We start from the raw sequence: 14,392 nt of genomic DNA, 5'->3' as shown, positions 1-14,392 counted from the left end.
GAACAAACTCAATAGAAAAGTACACTTACATCACTTGAAACAGCTTTGTAATTGTATGTTCATACAAAAAATACTTAGTTGTAGAAAGTCAATTTATTCTTGAAATAAACGACTTATTTACAGAGATAGGTACTTTACAGTTTTACAAAGCAGGCAAAATTCTTCTCAGAATAAGGTACCAAAACAGTGACAAATTCATCACTGTCTAAAGGCAGTTTATTCCAAAATGAAATCTACAGCACTCATGAAACTAAATCATACCAATCACATAAGAAAATGCTGTCCCTTGCAACTACAACAGTACAAAAGACTTTTTTTCAGTCATGAGCTAGATTAAGTATCTGCTATACTTCTTTCTTCTTGAGTATTAGTGGACCTACATTATCTCCTGTTAATTCATTGTGCTTGTTGTGGGAGCCATCACAGACAGGGAACTGAAAAAAAAACATACACAAGGAATTAGCATAATTCTGTACAGCAGGTGCATGGTGATTTCTGTATTTCTTCCTATGCCCTGAGCACTCTGATAATGTTACCAGTTCCTCCTGTGATGTCCTGGTTCAACATCAAACTCCCTGCCTCCTATCAGACACAGGATATTAAGGAAAACAAACACTGTTAATGCGTAACTAGGTTTGTGAGATCCTAAAATAGCTGTTCTTAGACACAAAGTCAGGGACAAAGCCTTTTCCATGAAAGAACAGCAAACAAAGCAGCTATCACAGCTACAGATGGATTAATTGTGGAACTAGTAAGAGTGCTCTTAATAGATCTAGTCATTTGCAACCAGAAAGTACTTTTTCAAGAAAAACTGAAATACTTGGCTGAAGTGATTAGTCCAAAATGAGAATAGCTGAGTAAGCTCTTCAGTTCAGGGTAGAATTTTTTGTTTTTATTAAAAAAGGAAAGCATTTGGTCCAGAGAGAACAAAACCAGAGTGTGGTCAGGACATTCAAATCTGAATCAGAAAATGAAAATTGAGGCTAGATGAAATATACTCATTTACATCTAGTTGATTTGGGGGATATGGAATATCCCAGTCAGTCATCTCCCTCACCAACACAGGCCCAGCCTTATTTTCATTCTAATATGAACAACTTTCTAAGCATTGTATTTTGCAAAACAAGAGTAGTAAACTTTTAGTTAGTTGCAATATATTTCCAAATAGTAAAACAGGTTTGCTTGGTTTTATTCTACTAATGTGTGGTCACTCTAAACATTTCCAGAAATACCCTACTGTGTTTCTTTCAAGTTTCTACAGTTGCTCTCTTCATGTAGATACGTTTGTGCATTCTGCAGAGTTCAGGAACATGTTCCAACTCCAGACAAAGCCAACAGCTCAACACAAAGCAATCCACCACCAAAGCACTGATAAAAATATGCAAGTTTCAATCTCTAATCCTACAGTAGCACAAAGTCTTACCGTCTTTGAACGCCAACACCTGCAGTAAGCTTTAGTGAGGCACAGATCTTCAATGTTTATCTCATTCACTACTTTGGGATTTTCCTTCTGGATCTTGAGGTTAATCAAGCTATCCTTCTGCTGTTTCTTCTTGGGGAGGAAGGGACGAACAGCAAGGTAACCGAGCAAGGCCAGCACACCCAGGAAAGGCAGTAACCGCAGCCATTCTGAAACTAAAGATAAATGAGATTTAGGGTGGCTCTTGACACCACTCCAGGATGGTGCAGCATCACCTACGTTCAAATGGCTTAGGCTGAGGATGTGGAACAGGGCTGCTAAGTCAGGATGGCCCTCAGGGCAAACAAGATTCCATTGGTGAGTCTCAAAGAAAAAAAAATAAAAATACAGTCCTATGATTTACTCCAGCCAATGTAAAAATCTGACTCCTAAAATTTAATCTGAAATTGAATTTTATCACTCTAGAAGATGATTAAATGGAAGATAATAAATACAAAACAAAGATTTACCAAAATGGGCAACTAAAGCACTGGAAAAACCTTCACCAATCTTTTTTGTTTTATTTTTCAAACCTCTGTTTGCTCAGGGATCTGCAACCAGTTTCTACAACACAGAGAAAGACACCTAAGATCAGTAGGTCAAGTCACAGAAAATTGCTTTTTACCAAGGTAAGGAACTTCTTTCAAGTACAGGTAAAAAAATAAAAGTATCCACTGCAGATCTGGCTGTCCTGCTACATCATTATAAATCTTCTAGGCATACTGGTGAGAGAAGACTTACTGGACTTTTAAAGAAATGCATCAATAATTGGCATTTATTTATATATATATATACAGATAGATAGATAGACTATATATATAAGATGGATCCACTTTTCCAGCCAAACATGCTGTGACAATACTCTAGTGCAATTTAAGTACCATGGTGCACTAAAGGTTGACAGCATTTTTCTAAATTTCTGGAGAATATATTTTATCTAAACACTCATACAGAAGTGAGTTTAAAAATATTTTAGAGGAGAAAGAAAAAAGTATAACGAGCTGGAGCACAAATAGCTGCACATGCACTTTTTAAGACAAGACACTAATCAACTTACTCTTCTAAATTATTTACGGTCAGAATATAGCAAGACTTTGTTCTACAATTTATTTTTTGAAATTAAGAGGTACAAGAAAGAAAACACAACAGAGCAGGCTAAGGCTGCCAGGTGGGTTGTAGCCCTGAGTAAAGGCATTTTTCTGTATAGCTTGATTATATTTGTAGTAAAACTCATGTTTATGCTAATACTTCTCCAGTTAGAATCCAGTGGATTTTTTTTAAGGACTTGAGTTTTCTGGAAGTAGACCACATAATGAAAATAATTTTGGGGATTAATTTTTTGTTCTTTGTTGCCCTTGACGTGACAGCAATGTTAAGTGCATTTATCTGGAAATGTATCATGGCTGCATAAATGCTAAAGGCACTGCAAGAAGTCTCAGTAGTCATTTCCCAACTGCACCTGCAGCAGACCCTACACACCACAATTCACAACATTCACTAAGACTCAACTGCAATACATTAATCTCTGATGCTCTTTCCTTAGTTCCTCCAACAAGCTGCGAGCCCTGATTAATAACTGACTCTGAGATACTTAAATGTTTTCAGCTACAGAGAATCCTGTGCTTCCTGGACAGCAGTGCCTGTTTGCCTTTTCTATCATTACTTTTCCAGAACACTCCATCAATTTCATCAGGAATCCAAATGCACTTTCTGACCTTACCTGAAGGACTGACTTGGAATGTATTTCAAAAGAGAGGAAAAAATTTTGGTCACTGAAAAAAAATTCCAAACTTTGTATTTAACCTGACTGTTGGCAAAAATGTGCATCTCTACAAAGCTACTCTGCTGAACTCCAAGACAGTAAGACATTCCAAGAGGTACACCAGGACCAGGGCATCTATCAAATGTGTAGTAGATATAACTGGGCTAAGATTGACACACAAAAAGGACATATCTCACACTCTGATACAGCATCAAAATCTGAACAGTGAATGACTCACAGCCAGTTGGGTTCATTCAAGTGAAAAAGGAATATGATAGCTGTAACCTCTGAGAAAGAAAATTAGAAATAAACATGAATAGGATTTACAAGGCTCTTATTTAGAATTGTTACTATTTATTATTTGTACCGAGATAACTGCTGATAAACAGTTTCGTCCTCACTACCTCACTAGCCAGTAAATTCTGTGCTTATTTCTAATCTGGGAATCTCTGGAAAGCCCCCAGTTATATTCATGTGTACACTAATCATAAACTGGCTTGTTATGGCCAAAAGACTGGCTGAAAAATCAACGTGATCATGTTCTAAGGCATAAGACACAAGACACTGTCAGAGATCTTTAGGCTGAATGAGCAGGGATGGGAAAAGCCCTTCATCCAAACTAATGCAATTATGTCTTCCTACAAGTGTAGACTGCTCTGGTTTTGAAGCTATTCATACCTTTCTGAAGCAGACGCAGAGCAATTCACAAGACTGTTTATTTTCACAGCTGACAACTCAGAATTCAGCCATTACACTGATTCTGGAGATTCTTTATCAGTTCTGCTGCATGGGGAGAGGCAGATTTTGGAGATAGAAATGAAGAGTAGTGCATGGAACAGGTCAGCCTTCAGACTTGTGTTAGATAGAGACCAATCCCAAAGGCAAGTCCTGGAAAGTATCAGAAACCAGAGAATTCCCAAAAGCTGAGGCCACAGATATTTTCAAGGAGAGGTTGTCTTAATTTTTAGTCCAACAGTAACATGTACAAGAACAGAAGAAACACATATGTTATGAACAAAGGTACAGACCAGTCACTAAGAGGAGACTCAAAGCAGATATTCCTTGCTTGTGTTCCATTAACTACTCCTTTGGTATCTCTGACTTATGTTTCAGCTACTTTTTGTGGAAATAACCCTATGCAGACCCAAAAGCAGCTTCTTACAGTAACAGCTCAACTGCAACCCAAAATTTTAACAAGTATTAACTACCAGTCAAAAGGAATATTGAAACTGTGCTTGTATATTCTGTAAGCTGATGACATTCTTCATGAAAATTTGAAGTACTTACTAATTATATTCTCTTCAGAACTAATAAGCAGATCTATCCTGGTTTTGGTTTGCTATTTTGAGGTGAATGTCTGTGCCATTTTAATGACATCTTCCAGGACAAAAAGCAACACTGGCATGAGACTACACCGTTCATTTCATTGAACTTGAGAAGGGAAGGCTAAAGAAGCAATGACAAGACACTGAAAGAGGCTTCTGAGCAGCACAGTGTGATAATTTAGATATCCACTTTCAAACCCAAGGTCAAACATTCTTTCCTTCCTCCCTCACTGCTTTTACCTTCAGGAGGTATGCACTAGATATTAACATCTCTTTCAAGTCTTTCTCTTTAAACAAGAAGTTTTTCATTCTGGTTTTGTAAGGTCACAACAGACAACAGGTGTCCAGATCTTTAACCAGCTCACTATAAAACATCCTATAAAGAAACCAAGGTGCTCCATTCACTTTTGGTCTGTTGTTTCTACAACTGATGCACTGCAGAAACAGAAGTTGCATCTGTCTGCAAGCTAATGAGAGTTTACAGAAGCAATAAAAAAGTTAAGAAAAGACTGCACTGTTCCAAACCTGGATTCTGGCCTGCATTTGCAAACAAGGTCTGTGTTGCCCAGTGTTTCATAGTGCTTGTCCCTGATTAAGTTCAATAGATCAAAGGGCAAATATTAATGCACTTTAAATGCTTTTAAACCAATGTTACTTCTCACTTTCCAAAAGGGAGCAAAGTATGCCATTTGCCGAAGAATATACTTTGTAATTTCTCTAATAGTCTTTCCCTAATGATAATTCACTGCAAAATAATCCCAGGACTTGGAATCCCCTGCTCTTAGAGAATTGTAATTTTAGGACAGGACAAAGACCATAACAACACAGAAGAAGCAGCACTTGCTGAGGCAATAATTTTCTCAAATGAAACTGAAGACTGACAGCAGCTCTGTGTGCAAGTAAGCGCACGACTCTTTAAAGAGCAATGACGTTTCAATGACTTTCAATACCCTTTACACACTGAGAGATGATAATTTTTAATTTAGGTGCCTACAATGCAGTGTCCTACAATATCCTTTTCAAAAGTCTCACTGTGTTGCATTTACCCTATGCTGTTACTTGAAGCACCTTGTACAGTTTTACCTTTTTCCCTCCATTTTCATTCATATTCACCCTGGGAGGAAGATGTACAAGCACAGCAGCAGATACTAGTCTAGCTTACTACTGAAAAAAAAAAAAATTTAAACTGTAAAAATGTTCTCACTAAAGCTATGTATTATTAAATATACCTTTGTCTCCCGATTTTAGCGTCCATCAAAAAAAAAAATCACTAAGAACCAGAGGCAGTGGATTTTTCAGGTATTCTCATTAAACCCTACCAGTTCTCAAAGCAGTTTCTGACTCAGCTCCTTCTTTTACTTTTGTTTAATATTTTGGGACTGACATTTCATATGTTTGGTCTACACTTAAGAAGTCAGTTGTTTGCTTCTGGCCCTCCCTCCAAATTCAGCAAAGTACCTTGAAGTCAATGGCGTAAACAATGACAACAAAATAGTTCTCCTTCACTGACCACACTGCAAAAATCCCAAAGTCCTGATTTTGGTCTACAGACCAAGCCTTTCAGAGCTTTTCAGAATAAATTTTATTACTACTATGCATTATGAGTACAGAGACCGCACAAATAAAATCCTGTTACAGGAAGACATGGTTAAACAAGTGAAGCAGTAAGATACTAAAATATTACTAAGCTTAACAAATTTTAAGTCAAGTCGTGGTTACAAGGGCAATAAGTTTCTTTAGGAAACTGCTAAATACTAGAAACAGGAGAAGCTGCATTGTTCTGTAGTTTGTTTTATCCTCCCCTACCTCCCAACTTTGTAGCAGCTTAGTTTCTCTATTTGGTAGATATAATTAACAACTTTTTCATATGAGACAGTTGTTGTGGAAGAAGAACAGTTAATTTAAAAGAAATTTACTTGTTCCTGAGAAAGACAGTGAGGCTTGCAGTTCACAAGCAGCATGAACATGCTGGAAAAAAAGAAGTGCTTAAAGCCAGCTTTAAATAAACTGTGCCTGTTCTAAATTTAACAATTTTCCAACACTATTACAGTCATGGTCTTAGTGCTGCAAGATAAAAGGTTGATTCTGCACTTTGGTAACTTTTCTACTTCTTTCTGTGGAGAGTATTCCTTCCTTCTTGTCCTTCACCGAACCAATCCGGTCACTTGACGCTGCCTGAAGGGCCGCCTGTGTTCTCACCGCCGAGCCTGGGCACCCAGAGCCTCAGTGTGCAAAGCACTGAGCACCCACAGAAGTCGCCACTACTCGCTTTTCTTTCTTGTTCACGCTGTGACAGGGCTACAGTCAATGAACTGATGTTTTTACTCCATCGCGCAGAAAATACTTACAAAAATTACTAAATTAAAAAACTACCCTAACTTGATGTATGTGGAAGGTTCCCAGAAAGAGATTTCTTTGGTTTAACTCGGTACAGATGCTGTCTTTGACCTGTGACGAAGAGGAAGAAGCCGTGCTTTAGGCCTCCGACTAAATCCCAATCCATCTCGGCGCACGGCCTCTGGCTCACCGGCGTCGGTTCCCAGAGGAATTTCAGACGCGAACGCTTTACTCTGTCCCCGCACCTTATCCTGACAGCTCCGCCTGCCCCACAGGGCGCCTACACCTCCTGTCGGGTCATCCCCCTGCAGCAACAGTTCAAGGCTTGGGGGTTCCCCATTCTGTGACGCGGCCGGGAGACAGCGAGCGATGCCTGGAGCGAGAGCTGAGAGCCGGATCCCTGGCACGACCGACCGCGCCGCCGGGGCGGGAAGGGGGTCCCGCTCCCCGCGCCTACCTGTGAGGCGGATGAAGCCGCCGACGCTCTCGGGCAGCGGCAGGCGCTTGAGGTACGCGGGCAGCTGGACCTTGACGATGCGGGCCAGAGTCTCCAGCACCATCGCCAGTCTCTCCCGCCGGCCCCCCGCGCGCCGACCCGGGATGCACCCGCCGCGCACGCGCCGCGGGGCGGGGCCGCGCACGCGCACAGGCAGCCGGGCCCGCGCCGCCCGGCCCGCGCTTCCCACCGGCGCCGCTAGGGGGCGCTGCCACCGCGGCGGGGTCAGGAGAGCTCCGGCCGCCAGGGGGCGCGCGGGCGGGGAAGGGAAGGGAAGGGAAGGGAAGGGAAGGGAAGGGAAGGGAAGGGAAGGGAAGGGAAGGGAAGGGAAGGGAAGGGAAGGGAAGGGAAGGGAAGGGAAGGGAAGGGAAGGGAAGGGAAGGGAAGGGAAGGGAAGGGAAGGGAAGGGAAGGGAAGGGAAGGGAAGGGAAGGGAAGGGAAGGGAAGGGAAGGGAAGGGAAGGGACAGCTGGTGACGTGAGGGATCGTATTTAATAATACGTGGCTTATGCTTTATGGGTTTTATGTAATTACCGTCATCACCTTGCTGCACTCAAGTTGTATTCCATGTCGATGGTCTTATAAATGTTGAAGTAAAAACATTGAAAGTTTTTCTTCATGTGAATGAGGTAGGATAACATGAGTGCTGAGAGGTTTAAAGTTATGGGGAGAGGCCCATTTACCTCTTGTTTGGCAATAATTTGAACAGAAAGAAACCTATCACAAATGGTTTTTTGTTTGTCTGTTTGTTTGTTTTCACTTTATTTTATTATGTCTAGGAGACTTGTCATTTTTTGGTATAGAAAATCCTCTCTGTATAGGCAGATGAAAAAGTGGGAAGCATGTAGCCATTCTGGGTCAATTCAGACAATCCATCCAGACATGGAGACTCTAACATTAATCGCTTGGTCATGGCAACACTGTTTGGTTCAAGGTGCTTTGCTACCATAAGTGAATCTATGAAGTGCTCTTAACATACAGCACAGAGCACAAGCAAGAAGGCTGAAGCAGTACAATCCTACAAGACCCACCTCCTTCCTTACATGATCCTGACAGAAGCACAGTTCTCTCTCCTCCCTCAGTGGAAATTCCACTATATCTGCCCAAATCAGCTGTGCACTTTTCCTGCTGGAAAATACGGGAAGGTAAGTTGAAGATAGGGTTTATTTGTGCTTCTGGCCTATTACTTTTCTACCTGTGACCCTACATTAACATTTCCTGATGAATCATCATCTTTAGCTAGTGGGAATATTCCTGTGATCTCAGAGAAGTTCCCTACCTCACCTAAATTTATCCATGTAATGACTGTGTCTGATGTTCTAGGATGATTCCTTCTTCTCTAGGCAGATGCTGGCTATTAGACAAGATAATGAAAGAGTAAAACATTTGGTTATTCCTGTAAAAATGATGCATCAGATGTCATGACGTGACCTCCTTTCTAAGAGTTTTCAAGGGAAGAATACATAAGGTAAATACTCCAGTCCTAAATCAAACAACTTCACACTGAAGTTGAGAACTTCTGTCCTACCTTCCTCCTCCCCACATTATTCTGCTCTTCCAGCCTTCTCTGGACTCTGGGAGCACAGCTGACATTTTGGGAAAGCTCCAAAGGCTGTGCTGCCTTTGATCAGTGCTGCAGTCAGCATACTGCAAGTCCATCTGCACATGTTGAAGAGGAGGAATTGCTCTCCCTGTGCCCGTCCTGTTGCGTAGGGATCAGCTGACATGAGTCACGGATGGGTTTGATATATCAAAGTCTGAAAGTCATAGATTACAGAAAACCTATAAAGAAAAGGAGTAAGATTCTTAGCTGAAGCGGAAGTGAAAAGTGGTCTTTAGAAATCCAGTTTGAACTGGAGCACAAGAGATGCATGTTCACCCTGCAATCTGGCTGCAGAGTTCCTGTTTGCTTTAAGGTGGAAAATGTAAACTTCAGGCTTGCTCAGTCCTGGAGGAAAGAACAGGGTTTTACCCAGTAATCCATCTTCAGGGATCACATTATGGGTTCAGAACTTAAGGTCTGAGGTTAACTTAACATTAGGAGGTTTAGCAGGCAGTTGTGACATCTTCCTTCTGTTCTACATGTTTAACACCCTATGTGGACCTTCTGATTCCAGAGGCAGATTGCTTCTTCAGGATTTTATCAGTGTATTTTTCAACTCAAATATCAATATTGTTTGGTATCTGGAAAATTTTCTCACTTCTTGTGAGAAATATACTTCTTGTATATTTAGTTTCAGTCTGTGACTGGTTAAAAAAGTAGAGATTGCCTCTGTGTGTTTCATGCTAAAGTTGGCCACTGAAACTCTGGTATTGGGAGGATATGTAGAAGTTTCTGTAATAAAAGAACAGCACAAAAAGTCCAAACATAGATACTTGAACAGAACCTAGGTCATCTGGATGGAAAGATGAATATTGCTTTCAGCACTAGCTATCCTCTATCACTGAGATTTTTCATCTAGCAAGAACATTACAGACAAAATGGGGCATGGAGCGCACATGAAGAGATCTCCATCGTTAGGGCTAGCTCAGGTCTTTGATGTGAAATTCCCCAAACATCACCCAAATGAGAACCAGTCCATGCTTTGATAAGAATGGTAGAAAAGTTTGTGGTGCAGATGATGTTTGGCAGAATTTGTTCTTGTCACTACAACATAGGTGCACTGGTCCAGCTCACAGGAGAAATAAGAGCTGCCTTCAGCAACCAACCAACAAGCTGGTTGGTCCTGGTCCAACAGACTGAGGATATATGAAAAGAATCTGTTTGTGTTCGTCCTTTTGTTACCCTTCGAAAATTGCTCTGTTTCCCTCTGCCCTTTAATACAGCTGTAAAATGAGATAACATTTACTGTTCTGTCTAGAACACGTGAGATTTGCAAAGGGAAAGAACATTTATAAATTACATATCTTTTTTTTTTGTTTTACCAAGCACACAACAGTAAGGATGAAAGATAAAAGGTTCTGAGGCAGCACACAGTTCTTACATCAGTAAAACAAGCCTAAGTAGCTCAGTAATTTGCTCAGTACTCTTTCATGGTAATGAGCTTTTCTATCAAGAAGATGTCTGGTGTTGTTTCAACCATTTTCTTGGAATTGGTATTGCCATTTTCCAAACTGACCACCTGGAATAATCTCTGCAGCAGGCTGAAGTAGTGCTGCAAACTAAAAACTACATGCTACTGAAGGGCTGACTTCTGTGCTCAGCAAACACAAGTCTCCTGTCTAAGAGGAAGTTAGATCTCTCCTTTTGTATTTAAATCATTTCACAATGAAGTGTGATTAGCTGCTCTTCCTGCTGTATGCAAAGATCTCTCTCTCTCTTCCACTTCCCCAAAATCTAGCAAAACCATTACAGCCCAGAAGAGCGGTAGGAACTGTGATTCACTTTGTGCAATGCCTCCATCAGCTAGTTATGCAGCACTGTCAACATCCAACAATTAAATAATTGAATCTCAAAAACTAATCTTAAAATTGGATATAAGACCATGTAGGTACAGTTACTTTCCTGTATTTTCTGCATAGCAATGCCAGCAAGTTGCAATTGCACTGCACACAGGTTAGGGGTTTTATTTAATATTTTTACATCCAGGGGTTTAGTTGCCCAGAGAAGAAAGCTGAAAGTGTTGTGCTTTCACTTGACTCTGAGACCTGGCACCTTAAATGCCTTCTGCTGGTGTTTATTGAAAATAGCTACCTGTCCATGGTGGGCAAAGTGTTAGAGAGAAAAATAAGTTAAGGAAACAAATCACATTTATAACAAAATCAGTGGGGTAGTCCTGTGGTAGCATAATGTTCATATTATAAAATTATGACTAAATGAGCTCGCTATTACTTTCTAATCTAGCTAATGTCCAAGAATTTTATAGTGTAGCCATTATGTTTTGAAAGGAGGTGCTATCATAATTGCCTAAGTTACTGCAGTGTCCCACTAACAGCTTGTATTATTGTTGAATTTTAAAATTCCCTGAGGCTTAGAATGGCATTTATTGTTGGAGTTTGTAGGGAATTAGTTTTGAAAAGAATGAAAACAAGCGTGTAAAGAAAAAAAGATTTCTAAGAATTGTATCAGGTTCCAACATGGCAACTTTGTGCATGAGAGAACAGCACAGTAGACACTGTTTTTATTTATTCAAGAAATATGCCATGCTTTGATCTCTCAGCCATGGGTTTAACGCTTTAATTCCTTTCTCTGATTGCTACTGCTGAGGAGTGAGAAATGTTACCCATGAGTTGGGTATAAAACAAAGTTGAATAAATCCCCAGCTCAAAAAAAATCATAAGTGTACTCAGTTCTAACTTCCCAGATATCCCCAGCAAAAGTTCAGTTACTTTCTGCCTACATTGTATGGGTTTTTCAAAGCTGAAGCTGTCTTTTTATGAAGTGGTTATCACTGGTAGTAGTTTCTTCAGCTACTCTAACAGTTGCAGAAATAGCATAAGATGAAACTATGAATATCCACTCCATTACCCTAAGTTGAAATTGCATTTATTTAAAGCACAGAAAACAACAAGTTGTGTGACATGAAACTGTTGTAAAAAACATCAGTCAAGTAGCACTAACAATACACCAGAAAGTGCACAGTAAATTTAATATTTCAATGAGTTTTAAATTTTGACCCATTAAATAAATCACCCCGTTTTTCCATCCTCACTAGGTAGCTGATCCAGTGTCTACTGCTCATGAGGATCCAGAATGATCTGATTGCTTGTCACATACAGACTTGTATAGATTTGGAACTTCATTGCCTTCCAGGGAGCTGCTATTTCACAACTTTCACTCAAATCAGAACAAGCATCCTTAGGATTCACTAATATGTTCATAAGAGACCAGATATGTTATTGATTTGTAGCAGGTTCTGCCTGGTTTCTTGCAATAAACCAGACTGCAAAATCCCCAGATTGTCCTCTGCTGCAGTGATGGAAAACAGATACATCCTCCCCCTCACTAAAGGACCTACAGGGGACAAAGCTGACATAATCTGGGAAGTACACACTGTTAAATGAACAGATGTGAAGTAAAAACACTATCAAAACACTACAAGCTGTGCTCATGATGGGAATTTGGGAGACAAGAAGCTATATATACACGTCAGTATGTTCTCAGCAGCAGACCACTCACCTTTCCTTTTTAAACTGCTTTTATTTAAAATTGATGAGTGAAGATATCTGAGGATATATTTTCCCTTAGTACTTTACTCCCTTGGCGTAAGAGCTGTCACAGAAAGATATTTCCTTCAATTTGGAAGGCAAAGGTGAGAATGCCACAAGACTAATTCCTGTGACGTAATGCGCATTCTTTGGAGCTGGCTAATTATAGCACAGAAAACTACCAGCTTCCCTGCCGAGGACAGAGTAGATGATCTCTGCTGTAGGACTGCACTCTGCCCTTAAGTTCTTCCTGTGTCACAGTGCCCAGTGACACTGCAGTGAAACAGCAGTTTGTCATCCCTTCTCAGACAGCTGTGCAACAACAGCGCTGAGGAAATTTCTGAGCCTGGTTCCCCTTTTCAAGGTTAGCCAGGTCTGCCACTGACAGTAACCCATACTCATTCTCTGTCATCTCACAAGAATAAAGAGGAACAAAAGAAAAACCTCAACCCCAAAACACCATGGCTCTTTAATTTAGACAAGTGTATGTCCAAGAGATGGAGATGAAAGCAAAGAAAAAAGTGGCTATCTTGAGTCCAAGGCAATGACATGGAATAGTATTAAAGTTGGTAAATAAGATTAATACAGCCTCACTTATGCCTATCTTACTAATTCTTTTTCTTTTCTACTTTTTTCCAGACATTCCCCATCCTCTGGACCATAACTCAGTTATAGCACAATATAGATCTACACAGTTGGCTATTCCCTAGATTTTTAAGTTACTTCCTCATTTACTTTTCAAGATATTGCCAGAAATTTATATAAATTCTGTACTCCACCCCAGTTGAGAAGCTGTAAGGTCTCTAAATATTTTTTTTAATAAGATGTTTTCTCTACTGATTCAAAGGGGAAAAAAGTAACTAACACAAAATGTAGGATATAAACATATCACCCCAAATTTACTGAACTTACAGTAAATGCAATCCTAATGGGTGTGAAAGGAACATGATAATTAAGAGGCGTTCATGTTGAGCTACATGCTAGGAGAGTGCTTTTAGAAACTAGGAAAAAGATCCTAGTGCCCCTTTTTATTAGAACAGAAAGTCTTTTATTGAAAGCTAATTTTGTCATAGTATTTAATTTATTAAAACACTTGAGAATGTTTTAAACTAATTTCCCAAGAGGAATTAAATTATTTTTTAGGGTTTTTTTTTGGTTTTTTTGACTTTTGTGTGACTTATTTTGACAGTTTCAGGGACAGAAATGTTTTGATTATTCAGGAAACAAGTATGGTAGAAACCACTGATGCACATAGTCCCTCAAATTGCCTGTCCAACACGATTTGATACTGTCAAATATCCTGAATGATGAATGGGTAAGGGTATAATTTAGTCTCCAGGTACCTGAGTCCTCCATTTCTATTGCAGCAGTGCTTTTCTTATATGGTAGCTAAATGGAGATCATAAAATCATTTGATTTTATGCAGTAGTCAGGAAGGAAATTATCTTTTTTGCCGTTATTTTGAATTTAAATTGCAATGACTAAGAAAATTAGTATCTTGGATTCCACTACTGACTCCTTAAGTGAGTATTTTTTTAACAAGATGATATCCTACTTTCCAAAGCAAAACAAACCAAAACATTTGCAGTCCTCACTGTCTCTATAAAAACAGATTCACATTTACTGCATGGAAAAGTGACAAATCCATGTAGTATTTCTTGAAAAACTGAAAAGCATGCCTGACCTTGAAGAATAAAGTCAGCAGGAGTACAGAAGTCAGGTTGCCTTTGCTTTTTGATTTACAAAATTTTCAGCAACTTGCCAACACCTGGCCATATTTCATTACTACCATGTCTGTCACAACCCACCTTCTCAGAAATACTGCCCTGGTCCATCCCCCTAACCATAATGATGAAATAACTGGCT

General features: G+C 39.9%; 1 protein-coding gene across 1 annotated transcript; it reads right to left on the bottom strand.

Moving 5' to 3' along the window:
- Window positions 1-74: 74 nt before the first annotated feature.
- CISD2 (CDGSH iron sulfur domain 2) lies at window positions 75-7,510 on the bottom strand. The gene is made up of 3 exons (XM_058837579.1): window positions 7,341-7,510; window positions 1,424-1,635; window positions 75-434 (listed from the first exon to the last, which is right to left on the bottom strand). Exons 1-3 carry the CDS (start codon window positions 7,441-7,443, stop codon window positions 345-347), a joined length of 405 nt encoding a protein of 134 aa, XP_058693562.1. The 5' UTR covers window positions 7,444-7,510; the 3' UTR covers window positions 75-344.
- Window positions 7,511-14,392: the final 6,882 nt, after the last annotated feature.

The sequence above is a fragment of the Poecile atricapillus genome, chromosome 4 (genome assembly GCF_030490865.1).
Source record: "Poecile atricapillus isolate bPoeAtr1 chromosome 4, bPoeAtr1.hap1, whole genome shotgun sequence".
NCBI lineage: Eukaryota > Metazoa > Chordata > Aves > Passeriformes > Paridae > Poecile > Poecile atricapillus.
This window is presented reverse-complemented; position numbering and strand designations above follow the sequence as displayed.

Coding starts and splice junctions, on each gene's coding strand:
- CISD2 (XM_058837579.1), bottom strand. CDS start 7,443: ATGGTGCTGGAGACTCTGGCCCGCATCGTCAAGGTCCAGCTGCCCGCG. Junction 1,636..7,340: donor CGGCTTCATCCGCCTCACAG/GTAGGCGCGGGG, acceptor ATTTATCTTTAG/TTTCAGAATGGCTGCGGTTA. Junction 435..1,423: donor GGTGTTGGCGTTCAAAGACG/GTAAGACTTTGT, acceptor TTTTTTTTTCAG/TTCCCTGTCTGTGATGGCTC.